The sequence below is a fragment of the Echiichthys vipera genome, assembly GCF_963691815.1.
Source record: "Echiichthys vipera genome assembly, chromosome: X".
In the NCBI taxonomy this organism is placed as follows: Eukaryota; Metazoa; Chordata; class Actinopteri; order Perciformes; family Trachinidae; genus Echiichthys; species Echiichthys vipera.
In genome coordinates this window covers 14,912,348-14,928,416 of record NC_139825.1, presented here as the reverse complement: position 1 = coordinate 14,928,416, position 16,069 = coordinate 14,912,348, and the positions used below count along the sequence as shown (strand labels likewise).

The 16,069-nt window shown below is 38.7% G+C and overlaps 1 protein-coding gene across 1 annotated transcript in view; it reads left to right on the top strand.

Moving 5' to 3' along the window:
* The first annotated feature begins 3,687 nt into the window (after positions 1–3,687).
* Positions 3,688–16,069, top strand: part of rap1gapb (RAP1 GTPase activating protein b) — a 73,573-nt gene continuing 61,191 nt past the window's right edge. The window contains exons 1-2 of the mRNA XM_083938908.1: positions 3,688–3,745; positions 16,053–16,069. The exon at positions 16,053–16,069 is cut by the window's right edge and continues 19 nt beyond it. Coding sequence (XP_083795034.1) covers positions 3,702–3,745; positions 16,053–16,069 — 61 coding nt within the window. The 5' untranslated portion in view covers positions 3,688–3,701. The remainder of the gene's footprint in view (positions 3,746–16,052) is intronic.

Sequence of the window (16,069 nt, the reverse complement as noted above, 5' to 3'; positions counted from 1 at the left end):
TGAGAGTGTGGATGTTTGGATGGCTTCAATGTAGAAAAATGTGTTTTTGCTCATACAGTATATCAGCTACTGTATATTCATAAAGAGGAACAAGGCAGCTGCAGGTGCATATATGACGAAAATTTATTAGCCCTGTTTGTTGCCTTTGTTGTATAAATATTATTCAAACAAGACCATGCCATTGTACAGTATAAAAGTAGTTTTAGGAATAGCCAGAGGATACGGGAAGGATAGCGTGAGGGTTTGTTGTGGTGTGGCTAAAACATCTGGGAACCCGGGTAGAGACTCAGAGTAGGGGTAGCTTTAGGCTTTATCATCCCCCATGGTGCAAGTCCAGGACCTTCTTCTTGTGAGGAAACAGAGCTACCCGCTGAGCCACCATGGCACCCTACTGAGAGGAGACAGAGTTGAGAAGAACAGGGTTTGGGGAAGAGGGTGGTTGTGAGAACGGGCACAAACAGGAGATAGAGGGTTAGACACACTTATGTAGGTCATGGCCTGGAAAAGAGTTGTGAAATTCATGACATTCAGATGTAAAGGGGTTGGGTGATTGAGTTAGTGAGACGCAGGTGATTGAATTGGTGGTTGTGTTCCTGAACCTTAGTTAAAATAACAAGAAGCTTTTTTCTACTTACTCACTTTCTTCTACTCAAAATGTTACTCATCAAATTCCTTATTCTAGTTTGTTTTTCTGTCCATGAAATTATTATTTGAATCTTCCTCCCCCCTCACAGTATATTTATCATTTTCTATAAGATCTAGTGTTTTGGGAGCAAACTTCTTTACTTCTCTGTTGTAACGCTGTCTCTTGCTCTTGAGGTGATCTGTTTACTAAAGTATTTATCCACCGCTTCAAAAGTCTTTCATCACTGTCCTCGTCCTCCCGTTGCCAGTCAAGGCTGACCTGCTTTAGAAGAGCACTCCAACGAGCCTGCCACATCTCCCGAATGAAACCCGCAGACATAGACTAATTACACCAAACTGCCCTTTCCCTTTCACCTGTCTCACACAAATCACTCTGGGCAAATAGCTTCTTCTTTTTTCCCCCCCACATGCTCACGAAGGACATATTTTGAGGGACACAGGAGAAGCTTGAAGCTACATTACTGTAGCAACAATAACAAGTTTGTCGACAGTCTGGCTCTGGAGAATCATGCTGTTTGAGACATTGCATTTCAGTGTCATTATCAGCTGAGGAACCTGGGCAAGCTGACTGGAAAGGAGGAGCAGCCATTTGTGCCCACATTTCTCTGAATAAAAAAAGGGATCTGACTAAAGCAGGATGCTAATTTCTGCCTGTGGACTGAAAGTACATTTGAATACTTTTCCAGTAGAATAGATCAGATTAAAAAGGTGCCAGGTAAAATGACCATCACATGTATATTAATGACACATATAAAGACTTAAATGAAGAAACTATTTATTTGGCAAACCGCCCTAATGCTATGACTTAAAACCAAAAGAATCCATAATCCATAAGCAGACAAGTATGGCATTCAAATAAAAATACATTTGGCAATAATCTGGAGGTTAGGGCCATAAATTGATATACATAGTAGCTACATAGCAAGCAGTGATGCAGGTCAATAAGTAGAAGAACCTTGGTGGAGGGCAATGTAGAATATGCATGGCACATTCCTGTGTCCTCTCCTCTAAGCCTCTGATTTGATTTATAGCCCATATCTGGCCAGAGTCCAGTCAGATCTAATAGAATCACAAAAGGTCGACTGGGGAGTCATCAGAGCACCCCACATTACCACTGAGGCTTAGGGGGACAAGAGGACAATCAATGCACCAGACAGGGCGGTGAAGGATATACTGTCTCTTCATAGCAGAAAACTTAATAATTTACTCAGATATGCTGTATATTAGAGAGGCAGCGTAAAAGGCGGAGGGCATGAAAGAAGAGAAGAGCAGAGGGGAGGGTGGAGAGAGGGAGAGGGAAGTGAAATGGAGAGGAGGAAAAATGCAAAGTGACAAGAAAGAGATATCAGAGCTGACGTAAGATTATTTTCTCTTGTTTGACCATAAGCAAACAAGCTCTGCCAGCAGATTGACAAAGATATCACTTTCCACGCACCACAATGTAGGTCTTACTTTGACAAGTCTCTCCATTTGATTTACATCAGAAATTATGCTGATTTTCAGTGGTAAAATGCTGTTCTCTGTTCTTTGGGGAGAGGTGTGATCGCAGCAGCAGAAAAGTCTAAAATGTTTTTAATGTATACCCTTTTTTCAAACAAAATGACCATGTATACGCAGGTCTTTTTTTCAAACTTGGTGCAAACTGATTTGGAATGATGTCTGAGCGCTGCTTGCATGGAGACGCACAGAATCTGGGGCTGCGATGACAAAGAAGTTGCAGAAATTTCCAATCACGTGACATGTTTGTATCACTGCCGATCGGAGCCGATTGTAACCTTTTGCCACTGAAGACAAAAGCCAGATATTGGGTTGGTGTTAGCAGGTTTTTTTGTCCATTAGAAAAGAAGGCTTTAGATATTGTTGGACAAATTTACTTTTCCATTTACAGAATATAAGATTTATTTGGAGGGAGGCACCCGAATAACTCTGGTTTCAAATCATCAGGTTCTAAATCTGAGTCCGACAGTCGCACTTCAATGAAAACTAGGTGTGCCAAATTACTGACTCGACGTAAGTTGGCATGGCACCTTTGACGTAGCAAACCCAGTGCAATATAAACAGTCTTCCAGATCACTGCACCCTCCCAAAGGGAAGGGAAAGAAATATGTCAGTCCTGAACATGGGCAGCATTCCACTTCCATCTGCAGAGGTTTCCAAAGTTACTTTTTGTACATAAATGATTAAGGTGTCGCCAAAATTCATATACTCTAATTAATTAGTAAGTGATTATAAGAGTAACCGGTAACTTTTTTGATGACTGATTAATTTTATTTAGTAATTTTTCAACTAAAAAATGGAAGCTTCTCGAATGTGAGATTATTCATTATCATTAATTATAATAACCTAAATATATTTAAGTTTTAAATTGTTTACCATTTGTTTTTGTAATACTTCCTAGTTTTTGACATTTAATAGACAAAACTACCAGAAAATTTATCAATAATATAAATATTTGTTAGTCACAGCCCTATAACAACAAATGTCCTTAGGTAAAAATAAATCCTGACTCTTCTGAACCTTCAAGTGTGTTGTTTATTTCACATTTAAGAGCTGTTCTTGAGCAAACAGCTCTTGTGATTCACATTATGAGGGTCACTTGTCAGAAATTGATTGGCAGAGGAAGTTGCTTCATTGAACATGGGTTGGAAATTTAGTTATTTTTGCCCTCTTCTTGCTGGAAATGAGAAAAGAAATTGCCAAAATAGTCCTGTTTGTTTCCAGGAAAACAGGACAGCCGTACGCACCTTTCTCTTAATCTGGCAGCGATAGAAGCTACTTAGCCAGAGAGCACAGAGGAGACACAAGGAGGGAGGGCTGGGGTGTGTGTACACACATAAAGTACTCTCAGACAAAAAAACAGTCACTCGATGAGGGCAGAGACAAGGAAGGAGGAGAGGAGAAAGAGTTACAGGTGTAGAAAGAGAGGAGAGGTGCGTATAGAGAAAGAGACAGAGATAGAAAAAGGAGGAGGTGGGACTATTATTCTGTAGCCTTGGGTTGTAAACTGCACAGATATCCTGCGCTCACCTGGGAAGTCTCATCAGCCGTTCAACACGATGCCTCAGAGGAAAAGGAGTTTCACATTTGGAGCTTATGGAGGGTAAGATAATAGAGGCTGCATCTCTCTGAGTGTATGTGGCAGTGTCAGTATACCTGTTGCATCTTGTTGCTCAGGGAGTTGCACTGCCCTTGCTCAACAACTGCACAACTTGACGACTCTGACAAGGTCATTGGCTGCCAGCACTGTGATCTCCTCATTTAGAGTTTTTCCATTAGTAGTGAATAGCAGCTGATGCTTAAATAACGAGCCACAAAAGGAGGCTTCAGTGCATGTGATTGGCTTTCAAGGATGATGATTGATTGTCTCTGTCATTGTGACCTGTTCCTGTTCATTTTTGAAGACTTTTTAGAAGTTTCTAGTCAGACCGTGCAGACTACTCAACAACATAACCTACATTTGTTATAGCTAGCGTTATTTAACCATTGGTAGTTTAAGGGATTAGTCAGTCCATTTCCAGTAAATGAAGATATTAAAAGATTATCAAAACATTTAATTGTTTTATGTTATTTATCTTTTATTTGGCCAGAAAAAGTCCCATTAAGATACAAGATTTCTTCTTTTAGGAAGTCCCGATCAAGACAGTTTCACAAACACATTTCATATGTTAGAACACATGCAGTACATAAAAGCAAAGGAAATAGAAGAAAAGATGCATACAGGCCATAACACATGTGAATCAGCTACATTTTTCCTTCAGGGCAGTTGGTAAAAGGCTTCAAATGTGTTCAAATTAGTATTTCTAAGTTAATGATGTTTTGCACCTCCCTCCGTGCCCAGGGTATATGAAAAGAGAATGCAATTTAACCACGCTCTGAGCCCACCCCGGGGACATTTAAACCTCTAGAGTGCCCACTTTCTCCCTGATATCTTTTGGGAAAAATAAACACATTATAAAAGAAGCACTGGTAGTTCATCATCAGCAAAAGTGGTGTGTCATTTAAAAAAAGAAATGAAATGTTAGTAATACAGAGATAAAATATTTAAAATGTTTAAATGTTTAGGGTGTGTGTTTCAATGTGAGCAAACCAGCTGCATCGTCACTTTGGGGGGCTGTGAATGAGTTAAATATTTTATTAGCATGATTAAAAGGAGGGCGTGAAAGAGGATGCGACTTTGTTTCATCACCATCTTATATGTATGTGAGTGATGATTTTGTAGCCGTCAGAATGTGAATCTTTGAGAAATGAGAAGATGGTTTATGAGTAGTGAGCTGCTCAGCCACACAGTACATTAGAATTCATGAGGCAATACAATTACTTTTACTGTTATATTTTGCTGCTCTTGGGCTCTGCCAAGTCAGCCCAGAAAACATTCATGAGGCTCAATTTGACATTTGTGTGGTAGGAGTCAGGTTGAAAGCTATCAATATGAGACAAGGAGGTGCTATGTAGGGCACCGAAAACAACATTGTTGGAACTGCAACAACCACTTTGTTATAAAAATATGGAAGGAAATTCCAGGAATAGTAGTCCCAAAAAAGTAGTGTCATTCTGAAATATTATAATATAAATAATAAAATGAATAATATAATGTTCACTGCATAACAGAAACAGTACATAACAACGGGTACATTGTAAAATCAACCCAAATAGTGAAAATAGTTTGTGTAAAACGAGTGATTTGGATGATTTTTTAGCAGATTTCCTCCGAATATTCCATCAAAGATGAGTTTTTCTGTTATTTGTTAGGAACTTTTAATAAATCTCTGTATTATTATTTATCATTTTTTACAATTACATGTACAGTACTTAATAGGCTTCTCTTGTTGTGTTGTATTTTTATACCTCCGTGCCGGCATCACTGTCTGTCCCATTCTTGTGACCTCCTGGAGGGAAAGTCTTCAAATTTGGCACAAATATCCACTTGGACTCAACAGTGAAATAATTATATTTGTAGATCAGAGGTCAAAGGTCACTGTGACCTCATAAAATGTATTTTTTGTCTATAACTCAAGAATTCCTACAATATTTACGACACTTTTCACACAAATGTCTAATAGGATATAATGATGAAGTGATTACATTTTATATCCAAAAGGTCAAAGGTCAACTTCACTGTGACATCATCATGTTTCTGTCCATTATTCAACGCCATATATCAGGAACAGAAGGGGAGACATTTGGTCTGATACTGAATTGTTGATACTAATCTTGAAAATAGTAATTGTTTAGATCTTCTGTGCTGCTGGGTTGAGGATGTGTGTGTGAAGCATAAACGTTTCACCAAAATATACACTTAATACCTTTTATTAAATTCCTTCAAAGTCTTCCCTTCATATGTAATGTAAGTCTGGAATTGGATGTATATTACAACTTGACTGGTTGACGCAGGCATACAACCGCAAGGCAGCAATTCTACTCTGTGAATGTAGCTTGTGTTCAAGTCTTCATCGTGCCCTTATCGTGTTTATATCTTAAAATAATAATCCAAACTCTAAAAAGAACAATTCCCTTTAGTTTTCGTCACAGAAATTAAGTTAATGCTGAGACAAAGGCCAACCGTATCTTAAAAAAGTTAAAAACCCCATGTTGAGAACCAGTGAACTAAATGATTGACTGGTTTGACCGATTGAGGCTATTCAGTTGTATCACACAGAGGATGACCTCTGGGATGTCAATCTCTAGACTGCCTAATGGGTTTTCCTTAGTCTCGGAAGGCAACTGGACACTGATGAGTTGCTCATATTCACTTGACTATTATGTGTCAGACAATTCAGGTCCACCAGATGTGACTGAAGTTAATTGATAGCACTTGCTTCTCATGTAAAAACCTGTTGGACTACACAGCAGTTACTGTATTTTCGTCACTATAAGGCGCACCTAAAAACCTTCAAATTTCTCAAAAGCCGACAGTGCGCCTTATAATCCGCAACTACGGTAAGCAGCCGCCAACTCTATTTCCCCACGTAGAAGAAGTAATGCGCGGTGCATGTTGAGATATATGACTGCGCAAAGCGTGCCGTTTCATTTCCATTTGTGTGTTTGTGTAAAGACCCCAAAATGGCTCCTATTAAGAGACACGCTTACGACGCAGAGATTAAACTCTGTTTAAACAGGAATAGAGCAGTTTAACATTAACGGATCAATGGTGCGGAAGTGGAGGAAGCAACAAGATGATCTCCCCTGACTGTTTTGTTGACATTCCCTTTAGCGCAGCTTCATCTAAAAGATGCATAACGTAACCCCAGCCTCGACTGTAGCGTCTATTCTTTGCGCATTATAATGCGGTGCGCCTTATATATGAAAAAAGTTTCAAAATAAGCCATTCATTGAAGGTACGCCTTATAATGCGGTGCGCCTTATATGTGAAAAAAGTTTCAAAATAAGCCATTCATTGAAGGTACGCCTTATAATGTGGTGCGCCTTATATGTGAAAAAAGTTTCAAAATAAGCCATTCATTGAAGGTACGCCTTATAATGTGGTGCGCCTTATAGAGCAGAAAATACTGTATATGTTTCGGAGGTTGTAATTGAGCCAATGAGGAGGTGTTGACTGCAATCACTTTTTTACATGATCAGGAGTCCTTAAGTGGGGTTTAAAGTCTCAAATAACAACACAACTTTTTGGTTGTTTAAGTGCTTGGAATTTTTTATTAGTACTGTTGTGTACATTTCTAAGTTGAAATGTCATGTAGGTTGTTGCTCCATTCAGGGATGGATTATCACCTACACTGTGAATTATATTGTCTTTGATTCGACTGTGAAGGGCGATTCCATTTCTGAGTTTAAAAGGATGGTTCAGATTTTCAGATCAGTGGGCTTGCATGAGGTACTTATCTATGTATTATTACTATGTACACTATGTGTATTAGCTACAAAGATAGCTGTTGGCACACTCCCAGTTTGAAGGACAGACGCAGAAGTTGAGCAGTGCACTGCTGTGAATGGGGGCCGTAGCTAAACGTTTGTTAGCCCCCTAAAACAGTTTATATTTTTTCTATATTTAGAATGTTTTCACTGCTTTACCTTACATACAGAAGGCCCTGTTTAAGCTTACATAGGGGACCTGATGCCTTAATCCTCTCATCAACGGAGCCAGACTCAGCAGTAATTTTACCTCACTGAACACAGGGGTTGGTCTAATATTAATACTACTCTTACTATGGACATGCATATTACAATACAACTTCAAAAATATGATCTATTACTTTAAATGTATTTAAAGTGGTGACCTCAGAAATGCATGTTGATGGACCTTAAGTTTTTACTATCAAAGCCTTAGCTCATATTCCAGACATGAAGTGGCCAATCAAAACTGCATACAGTGTATTTGTCGTGACTGTAAAACTCACTGTATTCACCATCAGTTGGAGTAAAGGTTTGCAGTGCCACAGCAATCTCTGTCCTTGTATTACCTTACATAAAAAAATATTACAATGAGTTTAATCCAGTTAGTGAGGAGGGAGAAACTTGTATTGATGCATCTCTACTTTTCATGCAAACCTCTGAATCTGAAAAGATCGGTCTGGGTGTGTAGAATGGTAGGTTGAATGTTTCATGAAAATATATTGAATCATTTATTCATTATACCAGTTTTCAAGTTGGATGGTTTTTTTTTTTGTAAGCACAGCTTGGCTTAGCACATCTCTTTTACACCTTGTCCTTGTCACACAGTCCCCCAAATTGTCCCCAAAGAGGCTCCATGGGAACAGTTTAATAGTTTAACTTGCCTGTTAAGGGATCGTGTTCCATATTACTGTGATTTACCTTGCCTCAAATTTCTCCTCCATCTGTCCAATCTAAAAAATCACAGACCTCTTTGAATCTCTAAACTACCAAGGTCGGGATTGTTTGAAAATCTGAGATGAATTAGCATGTCTAGTTCAAGAAAATAAATGAGCTTTTCACTTTCTCAGTCTAATGTATCTAACAGATTTGGTTTGTTTGCAGTTGTCAACAAAATGTCTCCCTGTTGTTAAAAGCCTTGTTATTAAAAGCAAGTCCCTCCATCGAATTACAAATCTACATCTGTTTTAACAGATAATGGCGTGACTGTTTGTAAAAAAAAAAAGGCTTGTAAACAACTGCAAACAAAAACCGACAGGCTAACACCAAGAACTGCAAATTACGATGTCGTTAAGCATCAATTTCTTCTGCCTCCTTGATGTAAAATATGATAAAAACAGAAGATGGTTTAGGACTGTGTGGGTAAACAGCATTTTCATATATATCTTATCATATTCAGTAAACCCACTTGTATTTAAACCAATAAAAGATAGGAACAAGAAGACAGGGTCAATGCCCTCTCATAAACATCCCTACACAGATTAAAGGCCCTGTTTGATGTGACTGACTCTACTTTCAGATTTGAGGTTGTGATGGTAAACTGTAGATTTAGAGAACGCTAATCAATGATGCTGGTGGTTTTAAAGGCTTAAAGTTTGAACTCACTGGTTCCCTGCTGGTGGGTAGGCTAAAATCAGCTTTAAGCCTGAAGACAACTGGCAACTGTTCAGCCCAGTGAAAGATTATAGGATTGTGCGCATAACCCACTGCTCTGTTTCAGTTTCCCTTGCAGGTATTATACCTACTTGATGGTAGTGTTGAGGAGGAGGATGATGTTATTGTGCACCCAGTACACCTTTACTTTCAGGCGTTTTAGCTGTTCAGTTGTTTATATTTGATTTTTCATGGCTTTAATCTTTTGTAGGCGGTTGTAGACATCTGCATTAGAGAGGCGAGTTAACTATTTTTTATGCAAAAATTACAAAACATTTGCTGGTTCCAGCCTGTCACATGTGAGCATCTTAAAAATGTTCTGTTTTATGTGATAGTGAACTGAATCCTTTGTGTTGGTTGGACAAAACAAGACATTTGAAAATATTCCCTTGGGCTCTAGCAAATTGTGAAGGGCAAGTGTCCTTGAGCAAGCCTCAAGTTTGTGCCTTAAATGGCTCTGCAGACCAGCATTTTAAAGTATTGCACAGGTTCCTATAACACAAATAAACTGCAATGAGTGGTTGAAAAATGTGTATTTATCATTTGCATTATCATGATGATGCCAAACTGACTCCAGCAACCAGCCACAAGCTGTTTTTACCTTAAGGGTTTGCTTGTCACTTCTACTAAAGCTGCATTCAATTTAGTCCAATTAATCTAAAAAAAAAATTGATGAAAGCTCAGAAATTAAATTAGCTGGAGAAATGAAAGTTCGGTTCACTGCCATCTCTGTAGATGTATTAACCATCTAGTGTAAGTGTGGACTGCATCAAAATGGGAAAAATGTAAAGACAAAACCTGTAGATTCAAATCAATCAAAGTTTCAGAAATTACTACCACTGTGTACTGTATGTTGGGCATGACAGACTGAACTTAACAGTTCACAACAGCCTGTATTTATCAAGTCTAGCAGAGGAACAGTGCTGATGTGGGATAATTATTAAAGTGCTCTTGACAAACTTGCTCTGAATGGTAATGCTTTCTAGTCCTTACACTCAAAGAAAGCTATATGGATTCATTAAGCCGTTGTATCTAGTATTGATTTCTCACATTTAATACTGAACATATAGTAATGATCTTTATTTAGTTATCTATTTTACTTTTTTTTAATTTTTTTATTTGTGTTAATTTCCTATTGGTTGACAATGTAATGCATTGTAATGTAAAGTAATATTAAATATTCTTTAATAAATGTATTAACTTAGGAAAGCAGCCTTCTCCTATTTGCAACATCCACATAGAAAAGGTATATTTTCATTCCAGCTGCCATATCGGTAATCGCTGTAATCGCTGTAATCGCTGTAATCGCTGTAATCGCTGTAATTTCCCCTCTAAATTCATAACGGTCGGGCCCTAGTTTTAATCTCTCAGCTGTCAGTGGGATCCATATGATACTTTATGAAAAGATTTGTGATTCGAATAAATAAAATAATTAGTCCAGTTATTTCAGCTCATTTTAAATGAAATGATCTAATTTAGCTGCTTAAAGGAGCATGCAGACATGGGAAAATTCCCCCCCAAAAATGTGGTTATTAATCTATTTTTATGCCTTGTTATGAGCAATTAAATGTCTTTAAAACACTTAAAATATTGATTTAAACGCTGAAATGGCCAAAACCCATTTTGTTACCTTCTACCTATTTCAGTGTCCTTCCTCGTGTGTCATGTGCCTCCACAGTAGATGGAGGTGTAGTTGTTTATGTGACGGTCTGTTTCTCAGTCTTGACTGTTAACACCAAAACATTGCTTTGCCTGTGTCAGCAGGGGGATAATCACCAACCGTATCGCTGACTTGCAAACTAATATTTCCATTCTCAACACGGAGCAACAAACAGAAAAAGAGCTGAGCCCTTACCAGCAACATGCATCAATGTCACTGTTTGCATGTCAAATACATTTTTTACAGTTATGCTCAAAGGTGAGTCGTATCTAATGACAGAACCGAAGGCTTTGAGAGTGGGCATGAAATAACATGCTTGATGCAAGACACACCGCAGTGATACTGTTTCAATTACTTACATCATCCCGTCCTCTATGACACAAGTTAATTTAATATTTTTTACAACAGACACAAATACTGAAATAAGAGAGAGGGGAGGGAAGAGAGAGCTAGCTTGTGAGCTTATTGGCAGAGAGATATTAGTGGGAAGACACAGACATGCAAAGACACACAGATGGGACTTTTAGCAGCCCTGTTTTGACCTCTTAGCTCTATAATGCCACCCAGCGGTGTGGGCATTGAATATTCACCCATTGCTCCTTACTTAAAGTGATAGTTTTTTGTGCGGTGGGGTTGTATAAAGTACTCTTTTATAGCTCTCGGACAACAGCAAAATGTATTTTAGCAACATGGATCACTTTACAAAACTACAGCCACTCAGGCTGTCATTTATTTTTCGTATACATTACGACGAAAACTAATGAGCAGTTATTTGTGCATCTTACACATGTTTATTTCGTGTATGTGTGTATTCCATGTATTGAAAGCAGGAGATCTAGTATAAGACAGCAAATCTTCACCTAAAGAGGCAGGTTGGGGTGGAGTATGTATCCCAAAATACAGGGCTTTCACCTGGGCAAGTTGCGTTCTTTTCCTGTTGCCGTTCATGTCCTGGACATACTAAACCACACCACAACCTTTTTTCTAATCCTAACCAAGTCGTTTTCAGGCCTAACCCTAACTGTCACCTTTTGTAGGCGAAAACCATAGTACCGTAGTTTTGGTGCCTAAACCTAAGCGACACCAAAGCAACCGACAGGGTTGACTTCTGGTCCGTCGCCATCTCACGGTCAACTTCTTTTCGCCGCTTCCCAAAAATTTTTGTGCAGTACTTTTCGTACGATATCTTACAAACCTGTTGATAAGAATACATTGAGCCATTAAATCAATCGATGCTCACAAAAACGGTCATTTTACCTCACAGAACATACTGTAGGAGTTGCTGGTCAACCACAGCCTCAATCAGTTAGTTTATGTCATTGTTCCATTGTGACAGCTTCCGTGTCAGTAAAGTCCAAACTGGGGGCTTGCAAAACCACCATCTAATATACACACTTAGCTACACTATGGATAATAAAACCTTACTTCAGAAAATCCAAACTATCCCTTTAAAAGGGCATTCCAACAATTTGGTAATTGCTCTTGTCTAATGTTAGGGGTCTTACAAGAGTCAAATTTTAACAACACTACACTTTTATTATTTTCTAATATGCAACTTTATAACATCGTTCAGTAGACCCTACTTGCATACACGCTTCTTTCAAACCCATCTCCTCCAGTGTGAAATGTAAGCCTTTTGTTAAAATTAAGTCCAAGATGAGCTGACATCAGGGTTAATGTTTCAACCTTTGGAAAGCTCCCTCCGCGGAAGACATCTTGCAAATGTTTTCTGAGTAGCACTCAACGTGATGAGCAAGCTGAAGTTGATGTGTAAAGCACCCACTTCTGACATTATCACTCAATTGAACGGCGGTGCATGCTACACCTACAAGTAGGTTCAGAAGCTGATTATCATCTATTCACATGGTTATGACGACCGTTAGGACCTGGCAGTGTCACTTGTCATGGTCTGGGTGTCCACTTGTGAATTCAAGTAAAACTAATGGCACTTGATTCGATTTAGGCAACAGATAGCTTTACAAAAAAGATTGTGGTTTGGACTAAAATACTGAATTCAAAGTCGTGAATAGTAGTAAAAATAATTGAGAAACACCAAGACATTCACTGGTTGCAGTTGTTCAAATGTGACAATTTGCTCCTTCTTATACAGTCTAATACCGTAGTTGTGTTGTCATGAACGGTACGGGGATATAACACAAAGAGACTGAACCCAAATGCAGACACAGACACGGAATAAAAGTACAAACAAAACGTTTAATAAAGACGACAAACAAAACGATAAACAACTACAGGGTAACAGAAAAACTAGGGACTAGGTTGAGGAAAACAGGAAAGAGGAAATGACGGACGATCAGGGAACGGGACGAGGAAACAGGAACACGGGGTACTAAGGAGAAACATAACAAAACAACGACTAATACAATTACCAATGGGGAGCGCAAAAACCACAAACGAGTAACGGGAGCCAATCCGAGGGAAACAGTTTACCAAGGGAAGGATAACAACAGTCCAGTGCTGCATGCCTGTCAGCTCAGGGTTTAAGTACTCCTTCAGGTGATTAGTGTAACAGGCTGCAGCTGGGGGGAGCACGCCTACCGGAGCTGGACGACAGAAAACAAGAGGGAGACACATGCAGGGAAAGACAGACAGAGGGAGACAAACTCACACAAACGGGAGAGAGGAGGGTACTGACAGAACCGACTCTTGACATGTGTAACTGAATATCTTTGAAAAATGGCGATGGTCATTTGTATAATCGTCAGACATTGTCTAGACAAAACAATTAACTGCAAATGTAACAGACAGGGTAATTGATATTCTCTGTAGATAAAAAAAAAAAATGTGAGGCAGGGCTTATAAAGGTTATAATTAATGTTTTGAATATGTGAAGAGGGTGTGTTCAAGCCAAAACAGGGTTTGACACCCCACTAAGTAGACAAAATACACAGTATTTGGCTGTGCCCTCTGTTCTTATCCATCCCAATCTCTCTGTGGCATGAATAAATTATTTTAAGATGCCGTTCTATCAATATTTCATGAAGATGATAGTAAATCACATGAGATGTGCAGTAAAGTGTTGCTGCCTCTGAATGCATCCTGTACTCCAAACTCTCATTGGGTAAATCTTGGTTTGTGACATTGCCAGACTCATTTATCATTTTAAAAGGTTTTTCACGAGACTGTGTATGGAAAAGGAATAAACAATTCATCGTCTTTCCTTCAATGTCAATAGATATAGTTCTGTAGTCTTAAACTTGCTACTGGACATGGCAATGTCACATAAATTGAAACTGGAATTGCAATCTTGAAAGGATGAGACTATGAATGTTTCTTTGAGGGAGAAATTTACTCCGATGACCCAGCAGTAACCTCACACAGAGCTGTCAATCCCTGACACATTGTTATTGCACACCGAAAATAAAGTTACCTTCCTCTTTATTCACTCGAAGGAGACTATCAGTAGGATGGCTTCAATTACCTTTATGTTATTACCATTCTGTTGTTGTTACTGACGAATGGTGACAATGGTACTGACAATTTGACTGTGAGTGTGTTGGCATTAAGTAACAGTGGTAATTATTTGGTTGGCTAAGCCCTGGGGAGGAAGGGATAAGCGGTCATTATCAGAGAATTGATTGTCCACACTAAGCATCTACTTTGGTGCCACTTCAGAGATGAATCTAGGTGAGAATTGAAAATGCCATGCATCATTTGTATGCAGGGCAAATAGAACGAAAGAATGAGCCCCTCACTCATCACACTGTAATTGTTATGCACCAACAGAGGGAAACAGCAAAACCCTTTTTTCTTTCTGAGAAAAATCTCGTATCCCCTTGTTTTCTCTTCTGAAAGTTCTGGAAGTTAATTTTACCTATAAGCACACATACTTTCTCTTTCTCTATCTGTCAATCCATCTTTCCATGAAACGGCAACATCTCTTGTAATTATCATAGATATCCTATGTTCTTTGTAGCTTGCAATGTTTTTCAGGCCTTAATTTTACTTTCTATCATGTGATTTTTATGAAACCTTCATTCAGACATTTCTGGACTTCAACAGTCTGCCTGTCTGCACAGCATATTTGCCAGCTGCCTTTTCCCATCTTTGAGACATCACACTTTGGATGGTTTTAGTGGCAAGTGGCTGAAGCAGAGGTGTAGATACATGAAGTGGAAGTAAGAATGGAGCAGTGGAGGGAGGAGATGTGGCTCATATACATCTGGCTTCATGGAGGCATTTTGGTTGTATATTGCTAGAAACATTCAAGTGTCTGTACTAACACAAAGAATTAAAACCTTGCTCTCTCTCTCTCTGTAGAATATTTCAACATCTTTTGTGTCATTGTTTTCATTTTACATCCTGCAGCTTTGCTATTTAGATTCAGTCTCAATGCTCTCATCAGCGGCATTTCCCGCCTCAGCTCCACCTGACATTGGGTGACATCAATCACAGGGTTACCGGAAAACAGTAACACTGAAAATACACTAAGAAAAAAATTGTATCCCCCCTATAAATTTTGCTAGGAAAGAAGACACTTCTACATATTTACCAACCTTATTGGTTAAAATTAAACTCTTGATGGTAGGATATCATCTGTGCATTTTAGAGAGGGCACACATTTTGTGTTAGACTGAAAATCTCCGGAAATACAGTCTGAGAGAATCTGTATCCCCTATAACTTTTGCTAGGGAAGATTAAACACTTGATGGCCCAAAAGCTGAAAGAATATGCAAACTCCAGACAGAATGGCCCATGACGGCCTATGAGTTTAAACCCAGAACCCTCTTGCTGTGAGGTGACAATGCTAACAACAGCCACTCCTGTTCAGTTAACAATAGACAAACACAGTTAGCAGTAGGTGAGTGCAGTGGGTCATTCAGAAGCTTAAGTGCCAGATGTTTCCCTCATGAGTTGTTGGAGAGCAAAAACAGAGCTTTAAGAAGAGTGAATATTGGACTTTATTTAAATGAAAACATTTATATGTATGCTCTATTTAGCAACTGTTTGCCAAGAGACTTGCCATGTCAACTTTGTGAGGTAATAACCTGATGTGAATTCAGCTGAAAGTGTCCTTGATATAGCATAGCTCTATTCATTAAAAATGTCTTAATTGAAAACAAATAAATACCCGCCATCAATTAAGAATTGAAATAAATTTAAAAATGTTCTTTGTCCACTACAGTAATCAGTTCGATACGTTGTTTCACCTTCTCCAAATAATTTTATCAACATTCAGTGATGCATAGGATGGAAACTGAGATTCTGCTGTTACTTTGTTCCACTCTAGAGTTGACAAGACCTTCT